The sequence below is a fragment of the Vanessa tameamea genome, chromosome 22 (assembly GCF_037043105.1).
Source record: "Vanessa tameamea isolate UH-Manoa-2023 chromosome 22, ilVanTame1 primary haplotype, whole genome shotgun sequence".
Taxonomy (NCBI): domain Eukaryota; kingdom Metazoa; phylum Arthropoda; class Insecta; order Lepidoptera; family Nymphalidae; genus Vanessa; species Vanessa tameamea.
The window spans coordinates 3139467-3157897 of NC_087330.1; the positions used below are offsets into that span (position 1 = coordinate 3139467).

The 18431-nt window shown below is 31.7% G+C and overlaps 1 protein-coding gene across 1 annotated transcript in view; it reads left to right on the top strand.

Moving 5' to 3' along the window:
- The window catches only part of LOC113404544 (myosin light chain kinase, smooth muscle-like), a 38378-nt gene extending 24818 nt beyond the window's left edge, over positions 1–13560 (top strand). Inside the window, exons 5-8 of the mRNA XM_026645469.2 lie at positions 9693–9834; positions 10443–10642; positions 11030–11182; positions 11735–13560. Of these exons, the coding sequence (XP_026501254.2) occupies positions 9693–9834; positions 10443–10642; positions 11030–11182; positions 11735–12914 (1675 nt within the window). The 3' untranslated portion in view covers positions 12915–13560. The remainder of the gene's footprint in view (positions 1–9692; positions 9835–10442; positions 10643–11029; positions 11183–11734) is intronic.
- Positions 13561–18431: the final 4871 nt, after the last annotated feature.

Genomic DNA, 18431 nt, shown 5'->3' on the forward strand with positions numbered 1-18431 from the left:
AGTCGCCAGCGATAAAACCCACAGAATGGCTTCCTTGGCCTATTGTCATCACCACTGGTAACACAGAAATAAAAATATTAGTAATTCCTCAAATTCTAAATTCAAATATTCAACATAAGAGTATGAAATTTTCTTATTTATTGTCAATTTTTTCTAACACCGGTTCGGCAATAAACACCTTAAACCTTTTTTTATATAAGCAAGTTGTATATACAATAAAAAAAAAATACGTTTTACTCGAAAATACTTTAAAAGAAAATTAAACCAATATGTCTGAAAAATCATCGTTTAAATCTTAATTCCTATGGATAAAACAAAATATAACATGCATTTATTATTACTCATTCATATTAATCTGCAGTGTACCAACATAACCAACAACAAAGTACAAAGTATTGCTTTAAGCACTCCTTTAAAAACACTCTTAAGATCATTTGATGGCGGCAGATTTCAAGTAGAAAGGGCAATTTATATGTCTAGCAACAAAACCAAATGTTCATTAAATAGCTGTATTCACTGCGCTTGCGCCGATTCAGGATTGAAATTAGAAGTAAAAACATTACCATTTAAATGTCTAAAGAAAAAGCGATTCGATTAAAGGAAATAGTACCACGACGTTGGTTCTGTCGGCAAATGCTAATCATTGAGTCTAGTATATATTTATTATGTAAACAAATCGTTTTATGCAATGCTATAAAGAGATGTAGTGTTTATATTTTTTTTATTACAATTGAAGTTTTACTAACTTTATTAACGACCCCCTCAGTCTCATCACGGTTATTTTACTTACTTTTACAACCGTCTTAATTTTGGTTGTAATGTTATAATATTTTATGTGAAATACGTTGAGGATTATTGAGATTTTACAATTAAACCAATATATAGATATGGAGTAAAATAATTTTTGAAAACTAATTGAATTGCATTAATAAAATAGATATATTTTTTTATTATTATAATAATGTATAGAAAAAACGGTATATTTATAGCAGACACACAGATACACACGAGGGAATAGATGGCGGCGGAGAGGGATCATGAAGACATACAAAATCGTCTCGCCGTTTGCCGTCACGGCGTTCGTTCGCAAGGCCCTTGAGTTTAAGACTATTTATTCTATTTATTGATATTCTTGCGTCTAATTGATGATTCACATCAAAATCAGCGTCGTCCTGAATTCCTGCTAAATAATCTTGTAGTATATGAGAAATAAAATAAAAAATCGTACCTACATGACAGAAATTAAACAATTTTGCGTCATTAAATTTTAACTAAAAATTTACATGTAGTAACGTAATACGAATTGTGTACAATTTAACTCAAAATTAACAATCCACTAATGATAATTACACAATGCTAGTAAATAATTATATACGCTTGCACAGAAGTAAATGAAAATAGCCACATTACTCACGAGTGCTTGAAAATAAATTAGTTCCTGAAATTACGTTCTCGCGGTATAAGTAAAACGAATTGTTGTAATTGTGGCCAAGAATCTATTCAGACATTTCCGTCAGATGGGTTATTATCGCCATCTTTAGTCAGCTCAAATGCGCTTGGCTTATAAACGGAAATTATGACGAAGTTCTTATGTGTCTCATTAAGAGCTCTTGAATGAAATATTTTGGCTATTAATAATGTGTATGGATTTAGATGATTTAATTGTAGAATGCGTACAGTAATCAGATTAATTATATATTATTATTAATAGTATCATATCTAATGCTTTCCATCACGTATACAAGTAAAATGATATTTTAAAGGTCAATGGTATCTTCTTTTAACGTTGTTGGCTGTTATTTACGATAAGAAAAGTGATACTCGACTGATAATTCCTTCTTAATTCGACTGCCTCATTGGTCCTGTGGTTTTAGTCCTAGATTCAAACTCCAAGTCAGGTTTTAATATTGAGAAATTCGCAGTAGCATCCCGGAGACTATAAATTGGCAATATCTACTCCCGTTCCTCGGAAAGCACATAAAGGTTGGTCCTGAGCCTGGACTCTTTACGATAGTGTCGGATTTGCCGTCCCACCAGATTAGAAGAGTGAGAAAAGGAATAGAGAGTGCAACTGTTTTTGCACACACACACTTGTGCACTATGTTCTGCGTAGCTGACTGTCTCTCTTGAGAATGACTACCAGGAGTAAATCATCATTCACTCAATACTCACTTATGCAAAAAGCACCCATTCATTTAAATGACACTATGGTTTTCCAACGAATAATAATTACAAGGCAACGTATGCTGATGTGACAAAATTCAACTTCTATTAAAGGCCGCAACAAAATGTAATAATAAATGCGTTCTCATACCAATGTCATGTGAATAATGATCGTAGTAATTATTATAAATGTGGGTGTACGTACGAATCACCTGCGACGGCGCATCGTAATTAGGCAGATTTTGTGCATTCTAAATGCGTTCGTTCATTCAAACGGTCCAATCGCGTTCTTCCAGAATGAGTCATTTTATGTTGTCAATCCAGTGAACCCAACGCTAAACTGTTTTAAATAAAATTGTACGAATAGTTCTCCACACAGGCGAGTGATTATATAAATCTCGTTTACTAAAATATTATAGCTTAGCAAATTTTTATAAAATATTAAAATAGTCAATCTCAATAAAACCACGCGTAACGTCTGTTATATGTACATAATACCTATACATAATGTGATAAATATACAAACTTACAGATACAGAAAGATTGAGGTTATTCCTCCGCAATGCTCCAATGCTTGACATATTGTGTCGCAAAATTGCATCTGATTCATGACGTGTTTTCCTCAAGATATTTTCGATGATGAGAAATGAAAGTGTGAAAATTACGGGACGAATATTTTGTACACAAATTATATGATTACCACAAGCAATCATTGAATAAAATTCAAGTAAACCGCCACGGGTATCTCAGCTGTGAACAAGATATATTATTAAGCTATAAATAAAAATGATCGCTATGGAAGGCGGGGTTAAGATACGCATCGGGCAGACGTACGCAGTTTTGTTTGGTTAACGTGTATTGACGTAGGTTACGGCTGAATTTGGTGTGGAGAATTCCAAGTTGGATTAAGACTTGTAGCGGAGTATTGAACTACCGAGTTGATCTAAATAGATTTAACGTATTTATTTATTGCACATTATGTCAAGTTAAGTTTACTTATGTCACTGAATACTGCTTAGGATACTTCTACGTAAAAAAATGGGTTCTACGAAATATTTATTATAAAAGATAAATAATAATATACTTCTTATATTGACTATTTAGATTAAATGTCAATATTTAGGATTTCAATAACATTTCTTTTACAATAAAAATTAAAAAAAAGAATATGATTTTGGCATTAACGTTAATACCGTATAGTTTTTATTTATGTGTATAAATTACAAATACAAGTGGTACAGCCACAATTGGAGTTAACAACAACAATTGATTTTTTTATCATAAAACAATTTCGTTTGTAATACAACTCAATAGGTACCTACAATTTTGAGGATAATGTTACAAGGCATACCCAAAATTGTTTTGTGATACTCCATTTATACAAAAAAAATATTTCAAGATTTTATAATAAAACGTCATTATTCACGTATCGTATCACTTAAAAAAAAATATTTTAATAAACAAATTTGTAACATACCTTACGAACATTATACTTCCAAAGAGAAAAATAAATACTTGTATAGTGTAGGTAGGTCAGTAACTTTAAAATGAAATGGAAAGTGTTAACAGTGAAATATCAAGACTATTTGATGAAATTATTTACATTGTTCATATAAAAATATCAACAAAAACCTTCATTGCGACGCAAAGAGAAAAGTTGCTTCAGTAGAAATGCCAACCGTGTACCGGTTTCTTATCACGCATAGTGTGATAGTGACTTCTAAAATTCACTTCGACTCGTTACGTTAAATTGCCAAAAATAGATGAGAGATAACACAGGTGCGGTAATTAGGTCGCACGATGACAGCCAACGTCAGGTGCTGAGCGCCTTTCGACAAATTAATTATAGAAATTTTACATTTACAAAGAAGGTTAGTAATTCAGGGTTGGCACGGCTTTATTTAATATACCGAGCCTATATTTTTAGGTTCAATTTTTTTTTTCTCTGTTTATCATACTTATTAGTTTCCGTTCGTTACTTCGCCCGCTTGTAATTCCTGGTTCTAGCTATAACTTTCCGAGATAAATAGCATATAACTCAAGACTATAATCTACTTCTGTGCCAATTTTCATTCCGATACATTCAGTCGTTTTGCGTTTATCAAATAACGAACACCCATTTATCCAATATTTTTTTTCTTTTATATAGTAAAATTTTTAAAAATATAAAATGAACAAAGGCACTAAAATACCAACTATGATTACCACATATTTACGCATTGTGTACAATATAATATTAACAGTTAACACTAATCGATAAGTATGTTGTTGTCACATTGATTGTCATTAGATCATATTTGTACATATTGCTTAAAAGGATCACGAGGATTCTACAGAAAGAAAATATTTTATTAAAAGTGACAATATAATAATCTTTAAAAAAATTGCGAGAAAATATAAATTAAAAAAAAAATTGTCTTTCTATATCACCGTAGAATTGTAAGCTGCCGGAATATTGTGAACGGTGATTTAACTCAAAATAAAACGTCAAAAATTTCGATAGTTTATGATATTTTGGTTGATTAGATGAGAGTTTTTACGGTTCACCATCTTTCGACAGTTCACAATCTCGCGACATATAATCTATAATCCAACCGAATCACATCATCTACAGAATTTTTCACGGGGAATGTTCCGAGGAATTGTTCGGATTAATCCCGGCTGCTGAATTTCACCTTCGGACATCTCGTCAAAATTCCAAATATCACCCGCACCACCTAGATGTCCGAAAATCCACAACAGCGCGATTTTTAAGACATTTTCTGCCTTGCACAACCACTCTGTGGAACCAGCTTTCGTCGGCGGTTTTTCCAAACCGATACAACTTGGGAACCTTCAAAAAAAGAGCGTAGTAGTCACTTTCCATCAGATGAGCCTCCTGCTCGTTTGCCACCTGTAACATAAAAAAAAAAACGAGTTTACAATTTTACGGTAACATATACAAGCCACAATATTTTTATTGAATACATTTCAAAACTATAGTTTTTTACATTTGACTTGATTTTTGATCAAAATCATCAAGTAGGTATATAGAACTAATAATGCATCTTATGTCAAAATTAATTCAGTAAAAAATAATTGAATTCGAATGATATGCAAATTAGTCCATTAAATCAATATTGTATTGAATACCAGCCAACGGTATTCTAAAACTGACATACAGATAAAATTCGCAGATATACACAAATTCACAATAATATAAATATTTGTATTATCTGTTGAGAGAAATCTATAATGACAGAAAGAAATAAACCGCGAATTCGCCTCTTCGTATCTTAGAATTAATGTCAGAAATTATTATCTTAGATTCAACATTATTTAGAGTTATTATTGAGGACAAAGAAATTTAGTTCGAACTTCGAAGTGTTTTCACATTCCTCGTTTATTGTAAAGTTGAGTCACGACGAAAGTGACACAAAACGAACAGTTAGACAAATACGTGTGAAGATTTCCTTATGCGGTTATGGTACTTGTGTTATTGGAGGACCAATGATTTTTCACGTCTCATTATACCTACATAATGCGTCACGACTTAAAAGAGCTGTTACACAGATAATTATTTACTCAATAGCTATACGTAGGGTTAGACATAATCGATACTTCTATATTAATGTTATATATGCGAAAGTAACTTTGTCTCTGTTGATATTTCACGGCTAGGCCACGAAGCAAGCTTGAACTCTAAAACGTGAGCGAAACCACGCGCGACAACTAGTGTGTTGCTCTTGTATCGTGCTCTGGCTAGTTTTATAAATTACTTTTATTTATCGTCCCTCATAAAATTATATTTACCTATTTATTAAGGGAAAACGTATACGTTTTGGTTATTTTTTAAAATTTAAATATGTTTTAAGCTAAAACATGTTAGTTTGATTGATGTTTATATTCATGCAGTAAAACAACTACAAAAGCAATTCACCACTCCTTTCCGTTACAGACCGAATCTTAAGTGGAGTAAATTCCGTAAAATTAGCACTTATATTTTTTATGCTTGCGCAGATTTGAAATTGCAAACATTATTTTAAAGAGTGATTTCGACAAAGCTATCTGCATCCACGCTGAATATAACGTATACATATGTGAAAACGCGTTAGTCGAACATAAACAGCACTTTACCCCACAGAAATAACAATAATTACACTTCGACAGAGAATTATCGCTTTGACAGCCATTAATGTACGGATACGCATTAAACGCGTTCCTGTTTACATCTCAATTAATCAAGATAATCCGATGTAAGCTGAGCTCAAGTGCTTCCTTACTTGGCGACGTCTGCTCCTCGATGTAAAGCTAGAAACACATTATAAGTATCAATTAATGATTGCCAGGATGATCCCTCGTGAATAAGAGTTATATATGAGATCTATAATTTATTATTAGATATATCTAAATTTATAAATAAGTATGTAGAGATATCCAAACACAATTTTTAGTCAGATGATGTACAATTCAATTAAAACAAAAGACTCTTTTTCAAGGACTTTTTCGAATCTGGCATGTTAATATATAATTAAAATACAGTGCTTTAAAAACAAAAATAGTTCATACAAAATCATAGTCATACATAAAATAATCCTTAATAAATCGATCGAATAAAATATTATTGTTACTGTTTATGAAAAAACTAACAGTTCCTTTCCCAGACTACGACTTATGAAGTCCTTACGACATTGTCGATAAATTTTATGTAATTTTGTTTTGTTTTATTTTATTGGCCAAAATTATTGCCAATATTTATTATATTCTAACATTCTTGCTACCATTCCACGCGGTCAAGATTTATACATTAACTATTATTTTAATTCATATTTGTATAATTAATTGACAAATATTATTCGTATATGAAAATTTACATAATTTAAAATAAGGACTGTATTATATAATATGTTAGTTTAATTGACTACAACGATTTAATCAGATTTGTTTTTTTTTTTTACAAATTGTCAATAAACACAATAGTTTGACCGGAATAAATTCAAATCCGCATCAAAACGCTATAATATAAATACAATACATATAGGTGAACAATTAATTTCTGTTTTCTTTTTATTATTAGTAATTAATTAGGTTATGTTTGCTTTATATTTAATTTTTTTATTAATATTTAAAAAGTTACTGGATTTACGATAGCTATCAAAACAGTTTGTGTATGCGAAGTATGATTCCAGCCGCATGGGTGTTATTAAAGCGTGGCGTCAAACCGCGTCAGATATTACGACGCGCATAGTTGGCGCGACGCCATCCTGCCACTACATCCTAACTCCTCACATTAGGGTTGCCAATAAACAAATAAATAATAATCAATTGGCTTTATTGCATTTAGATTTTACTGGTGCTAGTCGGTCTGATTAATTACCATCTCGTAAATTAAAATACAACATAACAACGAAATATATGTCAATCCGGGTAGCAAAGTAAGAAATATGTATGTCGAGAAATTATTTTATATTCTTGATGTCGTGAATTTATAATATTAGTATCCATAATGTAATTACACATAATAAAAAGCCTGTGATATCGGTCAAAACGATACCATCATTTTAAACTTCTTTAAATCTTTGTCAAGATTATGAATAAATGTTTAGTATTTTACATCTTATTCTAGAACTGTCCATTCCTTTATTCTCATTGCTCTGTATTCAGGACGTACACCAAAAAAAAAAGAAAAAAGTTTAATTAGGCTTTAAAGTTTCAAAGTTGGACCCATATCAGCACATTATTAACAATGTCTTTATATCTATGATCAGAGGCGGCATGTTCATTTGCTTGTCTAACCTCTTAATATCCAATAACTACATATGTTATTTCGTTGTGTGTTAATTTCCAGTCAGGTTCCATGATAAAGATGAGCGTAAACACCGGTGCTGTGTTTTAACTGTCTGTTCGTGTTTATTTTCTTCATTTTACATTCTTGTTTTCATAACGGTAGTTGTTTATATTGTGTGACCTTGTTATCTAAATTTATGATACAGTTGTATAGCAATTATCATTAGCAGTACAAATTGCAATTTAATTATTTCAGAGCAAATGTAGACAACGCATTAAATATTTTAATTAATTACATTTGGCAACCCTAGTCAGAAAAACGTTTGCTATTTACGATTCACGTTATAATAAAGTAGGTTTAATATATTCAATCGACAAGCATCCAGTATTACCTTATTGTTATAAACCTATGCAATATTCATCGTCGTTTCAAAGGTTCATTTATCATATTGCTTTTATAACGGTGATCAAAATAAAACGTATTAAAGTTTTAACGTTCTAAATAGCAGACAAATTATTTAAGTTATAAATAGTTGCCAACTTTTATAAAATGCTTATAATATAATAATGTTACTAAAAAAATTGTGTTTTTTAAAGAGATGCATATTTAAATGTTGGTAGTTTGTAATACTGTAAATCTGGAGGTGCAAAAATGACACCAAATTTTAAATTGGTAACATTACCTGTCAGTCATTTTATTATTTTGCGGTACTAATATTTTATAAGGTTGATAAAAATAGAAGAACCGAATAAAAAACACTCTTTATCATTACAATCATAAATTGTAAAAAGATGAAAAAATACTGTTATAAAGAAAATTCATTTAAAAAATGTAATTTCCTCGATAAACGAGGGCTCGTAAATATTGTAAATTTACACAGCCGATGTTAACCGCTTACGTCAAATGTTTTTTTTTTATAAATATTTTAATAATAAATTGTAAGAAACGCTGACCGAAAAGCAGCTATGACGTAAATGAACAAAAACAAACATAAAACCAGCTGATGACGTACACATTCATTCATCCCAAAAAAAACTTTGAAGCTAAAGTAGGCTAATTTCATACTAATTATTTTTGGTTATTTCATAATAAATTACTTACTACCTCGGCGGCTACTAAAATAATACTACAGCAAAAACTTTAAAAAAAATTATAATTAAAAACATTTTTGGTGTAACTGACAAAGCCAAAACTTCGAATAATTGTCCAAAGACTAATCTAATATTATTTTCATGTATTTTCTTTTCGGTCACTCTTGAATTTAAGTTATAATATTTACTTATTATATTTTGTATTTTAAGTAAAATTACAAGGTCGAATATTTTTTCAAAAAGAAGTTTCACAAGTTTCACGAGCTTGTTTTTTTTTTAAATCCTGTCTATTACAATTTGACATTACATTTGGCTTTGGCCTTGAGTTTTTTTGGCGCCAACACTCTATTTCAATGTAACGATTACTTTTTAACGATGGTCAATATCAGACTTTTTGGCAAAATCTCAAAATGTCATACTTTTTTCGTCGAACACATGTTTCGTGTATTATATTTGAGAATTCAGAACTTTAAGTTTGAGTTACGTTTAAAAAAAAGGTTGACATCTAAAAACCGAATATGTATTTATTCTCTCTGATTTTAGAGAGTAAGATCAACATACCAAACAACCGTCCCTTCTTATTTAAAAATACAACCTAAAGGACTGGCCTAATAAAAATTACCCGTAATTTAAAAAAATCACGCCAATTAACGGTATAACTTTATTTTCAGAATCACGGGAGGAGAATTATTCGAGCGCGTGATCGACGAGGACTTTGTCTTGACGGAGCGAGCGTGCACCGTGTTCATGCGGCAAATATGCGAGGGAATTGAATTCGTGCACAGGCAGAATATACTGCACCTCGATATGAAGGTGATTATGTAGTTATATGTCATTCCTCATATATATTATTAAAATAATTAGTGATTAGTTTGTTTTTGACGAAAACAAATAATGTAACCCAATGCATTAGATTTTATTGTCTATGGTAAATTGTATTTTTTTTCAGTGAACACATTAAACCGTTACGCTTCAGATTACATAAATTTACTGTCCATATATGTACGTAATCGCGTAAATAATGGATGATTATAAGGCATGATTAAATTATGAATTTAAAGAGTTGTTACATTTATATAATATATAAATCTGTATCGAAGACATTATTTACCCAATGTAAACACTAACTGACTTGGAAATTGAAATAAAAAATTATATAGTTGACTCCTTCACCTCGAGACTCCATCTTGGTAGTGATCCAAGTCGTTAATCAGAATGGCGGAAAAGCTTGCGCGGGAGTTTTATGATTGTCTACTACATCGTCGCCATTATTGTTTTTTTAAAGCATGAACGAATTTTATTTTAGAGTAATCTGTTTTTACTCCTACTTTTATGCTTATAGAAATTTGTCATCACGCGAGCGAAATTTTATTTTCGTTGACATGCGTACCTATTTTAATGTATGATTATTTTGATTTCAGCCAGAAAATATTCTGTGCCTAACAAAAGCGGGAAATCGGATAAAAATCATCGATTTCGGCCTCGCTCGCTTCTACGACCCAGAAAAGAAGTTGCAAGTACTATTCGGTACTCCCGAGTTCGTTGCGCCCGAAGTAGTTAATTTCGACCAAATCGGTTACGGCACAGATATGTGGTCTATTGGAGTTATCTGTTACGTTCTGTGAGTATTTATAATATTCAATATAATTTAATAAGAACTGATCTTGTGATGAGTCGAGATGGTCCAATTAATAGAACACGGCAATCTCAATCCAAGGACATAGAGTTAGATCCGATAAAATTCCTATGAATTTGGTTGAATGATTATATATTTAAAAAAAAATCTGCTGAAACAGGTCTCCTCACACGAAATTAAATTAGCTCCAAATTATAAACGGAACGAAAGAGAACATTCCGTTGTGTGATGTTTTTCTTGACTTATCATTCAACCAATCAACGGTGCTTTACCAGACACAGCCTTCAGTCAGAAGGCAGTCCTATGACCCAGTTCAATATTTTTGTTCCGTATAATTATTTTTAAACTTATGATGCAATTTTTAATTTTCAGTTTATCTGGCTTATCACCGTTCATGGGCGAAACGGATATAGAAACAATGGCGAATGTGACGATAGCTAAATATGATTTCGACGATGAAGCATTCAACGAGATATCTGAAGATGCCAAAGACTTCATCAGCAAACTACTCGTGAAAGACAAAGAGTAAGTTCAGTTACAGTAGTTATGAGTTGTATTAGAAGTAGTTTTTTATTAAATAGCAAAATATTTAGTAGATCTATTTGATTTTAATAGGAACTTACCCTTAGATATCGGGTTAATGTTTCAGGATAAATATCCTTCATGAATCGTTAAAAAAATATATACAAAAAAAAAATGTTTTTTTTTTTGACTCGCATTAATGCTGCAAAGAGTCAGCCTGTCGATAAAGACCCTTCGTTACTTGACTCTCATCCAACACTGAATGTATCCAGTCACTAACTTATTATTAGCCATCGATTCGTATCTATTTTACTGACCCTCATTTACATATAGTACATTTACATATAATGTAACGTGCTAACTTCTGTTTAGACTAAGATTAAGATTAAATTAGCATCCCAAAAACTTAGATGTAACGCCTATCCTATAACCCGCACCCATCCTGGCTTATAGAAATCATACAGTTGAACTTGCTTGAAATTAATTTATCCATATTTTTACCTTTGACTGCACAGTAAGGTGTTGGGGTGATAGTAACAAGGGTCTTTGTCGCAGGTCACGTCCCAGTGCTACGGAGTGTTTACGACACCAGTGGCTCAGAAAAAGAACACCAGTGAAGCAAGACAAACCCAGACAACAACCGCAGCTCTCACCCAAACATGAACTTGATGTAGCCAAAGACAATTTAAGACTCTTCGTAGAACGATGGAGCGAACATCCCAATTCCCCATACGTATTTGACATTGAAGCACAGGAGATCCTTTGTCTTGTAAATGGAAATTGCGAGAGGTCGTCCATTGGTGGCTGTTCTCCATCTCCGAGAAGTTCTCTTAGTAGTTCCCCAGATGTCGTTTTCGATGAAGATGATTTAGAACCACCACCTTTGAGAGATCCGACTCACTCGACTAGATACAACCCAGTCGAAAGGAGAGCGTCAGACAGCAGTTGTTTTATGCACAAGAAACAGGACATTTTTGTAAGAAAAAACTTAGCTGAAGAAATCAAAAAATTGTCAGACCATCTATTTATGTTGTCGACTATGAATACGGATCTAGCCAACAACAATAACATGAAAGAAGTTGATAAAAACGTTTCTGAAATTAAGAAATTCAGCAAAGAAGATAAAAAAGTACCAAATGGCTTTAAAACTGAAACCAAATCGAGCATCACAAAAACTACGACGAATGGTAACGCGACGACCAGCGAGAAAAAAGTATTCACATCGAAATCTAGTCATAAAATAAGCTCGACGTTTCTCGCAGATAAAGAACCTGAGAAGCCAATGACAAGCAAAATGCCATGGGCGAGGTCGACGAGATCGAAGAGAGTGACCACTACAAGTAGAGATGTCCCAGACCAACCGATTGAAAGACGCAACACATTTTTCGAGGAATTCGATCGCAGACGCGATAGGATAGACAAACTAGTGAATGGTTTCGAAAATGGCAGACAATTGCCATACAGAAGAGGAGACGAAAACAATGCACACAGAACGAAAGACTTACTACTACATCTCCTTGAAAAATGGGGCGAAAACGAAGACGTCGAAGGAGAGAGAACCGCTGGTGGAACTTCTAATGGCGGAAGACACCAGTCGATCTCCTTGGAATGGTCACAATCCAACCAACTAGCGCAAAGTTCCATGTCCAGTCTGCACGCTTTCTTCAAAAGACAATCATCGGACGAAAAAGTCCAAAAGAAAAATGTTACCGCGAAAGTTTCGAGTTCCAAGTGATATGTATAAACATTTTTGAAAACAGGGACTGTGTGCCATGACATCGCGTTGTTCAGAAAGATAAACTTCGGAGTAGTTTAATTACGCTTAAGCATTTAAAAAATTAGATGCTAAGAATGTTTAGCGTATAAGGTTTAAGGAGTCTCGGAAACAAAGCAAGCTGACTAGATTTTGGAAATGAATACAGAAAATCGAAATTTTATTTGAAAATTTCTGTTAATTAACGACATAAATTCAAATGTTTGTTTTCAAATCTACAATTTTATCCTGATCTCAATCGTAAAGACTCGACCGGCTTAAGAGTTAATCTTTCTGAATGTATGGTAGGTTACCAAAGTAGGGCATGAGATTATAATTTAGTTTTTTTTTTCTATACAAATGACAGCTAAATGACAATTAATTACGAATCTAGTCTTCATACTCAAAGCTCTGTATGGAAATCGCTTGCAGACAAGACTGAGACACATGAAATTACATTGACAATAGCACATAATTTTGTACTTTTTTTGTAAATAATTTTACAGATATATGAATATTTACCCCCCTGCGTATTGTTCCTTATACGTACTTAAGTAATTGTATTGATTTTATTGATAATTTATTGTTATATGATGCTTATGTTGTTAAAATATAAGGCTTTATGAAACTGATTGTTTTATTTAATGTTATTCTTCAGAGCAGAAAAGACAAGAAATAACCATCTTGATGGTTACTGGTCCCGACGTGGGACCTAGACCATTGTCATCGAAAAAGCTTTTTTTACGATAGTTTTACTGACTATAAGATCTAAATTGTAATATCGTCGTGTTGCTAGTGGAATAAAACTCGTTCATTCATTCTTCCACGCCTTAATATGTAAGAAACATAAATATTTGAAAATATAGCAAGCGGTGATGGTGTATGGTATATAAGAATAACTCACAAGCGTTTACAGATATGAATTGCGTCATTAGTATTTCATATGTACTTAAAAATAATAATTATACCTATTAACTTATTTCTCGTCAGTTTGAACACCCATAATGCTATTATTTGCGTTGAAAACAAATGCAATTATTATTTATAGGGAACGTTTGACGTCTTCGGCGACATTAACACATCCGTGGTTAATACAATCTGCACTTTGCACTGAGCTTCACGTTACTAAAGCAAAACTGAAGAGATACGTTATCAAGAAACGTTGGGCGAAAGCGGTAGCGGCAGTTATTGCACTCAGAAGAATGGGAGCTAAGTTTGATGACGTTCAAGAAGATAAGAATATAATATAATATAAAAATATCATTTAAATTCTTAACCATTTCAGTATTTATAATCTGCAAGTTTTTTTTTCTGGTGGTAGTTATTATAATATTGGCGCGAAACATTTAACAAACTTTTTAAATTATATTTGCGAATATTGTAAATTAAAATTTTACTCAAACGAAATTAAATTAAAATTCGTTAAATTGCAAAATTACTATGAGTTTAATTAGCATTTAATATTATGTTTTAATGTAATTTGATAAAAATGTAATCTCAAACCACTGTTTTAATTTGTGGTTATGATTTTTCTAGAAAGCTAGATAGATCATTATATTTTTTTTTGTAATCTGGAATACTCTTTGAAGTATACTTATTTTTAAAGTAAGAAAAAAAACTGAGGCTATGAAAAAGTTATAGTAAGTATAGATTAAAAATAATAATATAAATGACCAATCTATACACGTGGAATATTCAAATAATTTAATAATCTCTAACAAGATCTGTTATTAATTAATTTACTGTGTTGTTATTTTTTTCGTTATTTTAATATTATTGTTATTTATCATTGTGAAAGACATTAACTACTAACAATAAATTGATAATAATATTAATATGTTTGCCAATAATTAAGTGTAGTTAGCAATTTAAAATAATTTAAGCTAAAAAAATCGTAGTAATGTAAGTGTTGTTTTACAAACCGTACGCCGGTCACGGTTTGTAAAGAACTATTTTGTTTCAAAATACAATTAGTTCTAAATTGTAATAATCCATACCAATAAAGAATTTATTATATATTTTGTGCTACCTGACTCATACACTACTGTTTTCTTTACAATTAGAAAAAAACGTTCACAAATGGCAGAAAGAATAAAGATAAAAAACCTTAGATTTCTTATTCCATGCGATTTTAATTGCCACGATATTGTAAACTATAAGCAGTTCCGTATATACTATTCCACTTATAATTCAATATCCTTTCTTTCTATCTTTTTACCATTTTAATTCCTACTTCCAAATCTCGACCAATTATGACATGTCAATTCAACGTCAAAGTAGTGTATTCAACTTTACTCCTGTCATTAGAATCGACTGTCAAATGTAATATTCACGTCCATATTTAACAGTAAAATAAAGAAATAAATAATAAAATCTAATATAAAAATTACAAAAGGTATATTGCATAGAAAAATATGTTCTTATAAAAATAAAATCAAAAATGTTCTTTACTGTACCGGCTTGAGTATTGCGCCATTTACGTTTTATGTTCTTTATTGTTTAGGATTATATTATAATTTAGATACCTATAGATATATTTTATCATGATCTGTATTGGAGGCTAGTATTAATGAAATACTTGAATTTTAATTGTTTGTATTTTCTCGATCGTTTGATTGTTAATTAAACTAAAGTCATGTATAATAAATCATATGAGTCGTACTTTATATATTGCATTTAAATTTTCAAGTGTAAGTGATGGGATGAAATTTAGAATTAAAATAAAGATATTATATATAAATTGGCTTTTCGTTTATATTTTATAAAAATATATTTAAAAAATATTGGGCGCAGTGAAATAAACAACCTTTTCACATTTTAATAATGATTTATTAAATCACAGGAAAAAATCATTAATTCTGTTTAATCTGTTTCTTGGGAATCAAAGTTATTAAGGATATCGCTGTCGGTAAAGGACCGAATTTAAAGGCCTGGAGACAAAGGAGTGGAGGCCCCTAAATATTGTTTACAAAATGTATTTGAACAATTTAATTTCCGTTAGAAAGTTTTTTCAATAACTTATTTATTCTTTGTATCGGTATCTTTTACTTACTAGTAATATTATTATAATTCGACTATATCTAGATATCTAAACATATATTACATTAAAATAGTTAACTCGTCGAAATTATATGAATCTTTATTGTAGCAGACTTTCCTCTCTTGTGGAGACCCCTGGGCAGTGGTTGACCTCCACTAAATCCGGCCCTGGTCGGTAACGATTAACATCAATTCATTTGTTTCATTGTACGTAATAATATTACCGATTTTGTAATACTCGTAACACTAACATAAATGAGACAAACACAAACTTGTCAGCTCATTAACTTGACTAGATTGTCAGTATCTCTTTTGGGTGGTAATTTCATTGTCCTCAAATTGCTAAACCCATTCAGTGTCGAAGCCGCTGATAAGATGCCTAATGAACAGGGCCGGGCCGTAAGTTTAGAAGGCCCTGGGCTAACACTACTTAGGGGCCCACATAACTGAACGAAGACTTGAAACCATACTCCCTGTTTAATTTAATGAAGTTATGGATTCTTTCGCATTATCGTCTATTTTTTACTTTGACTTGACTTAGTTGGGGCCCCCTTGAATCCACGGGGCCCTGGACTGAAGCCCAAAAAGCCATATGGTAATGAAGTAATAAATAATTCGCAATCAACTTGAAGCCTTCCTTATGTACAGAATTATCTCGTTAATTATGCAGCAAAAAAATAAAAATTTTGTCTCATAAAATCTAAATATTCTTTATTCAAATCGGCTCATAAAAGCACTTTTGAGTTATGTCTCAGTATTAAATTAAATGTAAAACTACCGGTTCGGTAAGTAAATTCTACCACGAAGAACCGGCAAGAAACTCAGTAGGTAGTACATTTTTCCACCAGTTTAATTACAAAGTACATATGTCTGAATGATAATAAGTGCCTATAGGTCAACCTCAAAATAGCTGTGGAATATTATTACAGAAACGAATACCCCAGGATGTATTGACTTTGCGTTGCGTTATTGTTAACTTGCCTTACTCAGTTGTGTAACTTTTGAGTTGCAGCGGAGCTAATCTCCCTGTCAGGGACTAATAAGATTTGAGTCTGAAGTAATTCCTAGAAATACTGTAGTATCAGTTACATTTAGATCACTATTGTTTCAAGTTAGATTTAAATTATGCTTTCTCACTAGTGTAAGAAACCTAATGGTAAGGCCAACACTGCATTTTTTCCTTTTGACATTAAGAACTAGATTCTTTTTTGCAAACCAGCTTCGTATCAGTGATAATGCATTGTTTACATCGTCATAATCAACTTCATAACGTGATAAAGTATAATCAGAAAACAATACAATATCTACTTTAACATAAAGAGGAAGATCATTTATATGTTTGCGCCTGATATAATTAAAAAGCAATTGCTTGATCCAGTTTTTGTTATACACATGTTTTTTTCGAAAAATAATATCCTGTAAAACGGTATTTCAAAGGGTAACGATAAAAATTACAATTTTCAAGACTTAAAGGGGTTCCTCACTATATACAAAACATATAACAAAAATAAAAATGGACTCAAAATTGATCATTGTGGAACACCCATTCTTAGTACAGGTCCAGAAGACTTTATTTCATTAAAATACACCTTTTTAGTTCTTTGATTAAAGTATGAAGCATTGAGATCAAGAGCTGTAACATTAACACCGCAATGTTTTAGCTTGTACAAAAACGTTTCGAGCTCTACACATTCAAATGTTTTAAATAAGTCACAGAATAAGCCAATAGTATTCTGTGATTGCTCTCATACATCGTATAAATTTATAAGTTGTGCTATTACTGAATCAGTTATTAAGCAACCTCTAGTAAAGGTTGAATTGTTCCTTGGAGTTTCAATTTAAAAAAAAAAACATAGTTATATTAAAAATCTAATAATAAAATAACTGATGTAAAATAAAATGTAAGTTTTTATCGAGCCCAATCCTGAGTAGATAAATATTAGCCATTGAGAAAGTAATTTTCTCACTTTCCGAGTTCAACTTGATTTTTCGATTCCATCCATCATCACATCCAAAACTAAGATTTTACACTGAAAATCAACATATACTGGTAGAAACGAATCAAATTACTAGACATTGACAAATTACACCTTCTGACTTTTTCATTAGATCAGTTCGCTGGTACCAAATTATTGTATAGTTAACCGTTAGTCTGTAATTCATTTTCCGTAGCATGTAAAGGCGTTGGATTTCAACGGCTTACACACATCTTGGTATTTACACGTGAATTGCTTCTCGTTTTGCTGTTCTCTCTCTCCGTACGAGTCATGCGAAAAGGCCGAATAGACCTGGCTATATTCGTTGACTCAAGGACAATACTACACAGCCATAATCCCGAGCGAACCCATGAGCAATGACACTTTCATTTTGCATATTTCGAAAAAAAGCATCTGTACTGTTTAGCTGATCTAATAGGAAGAGCGGTCTACAATAAGAAATTTACTTATTGCATCAAAGATT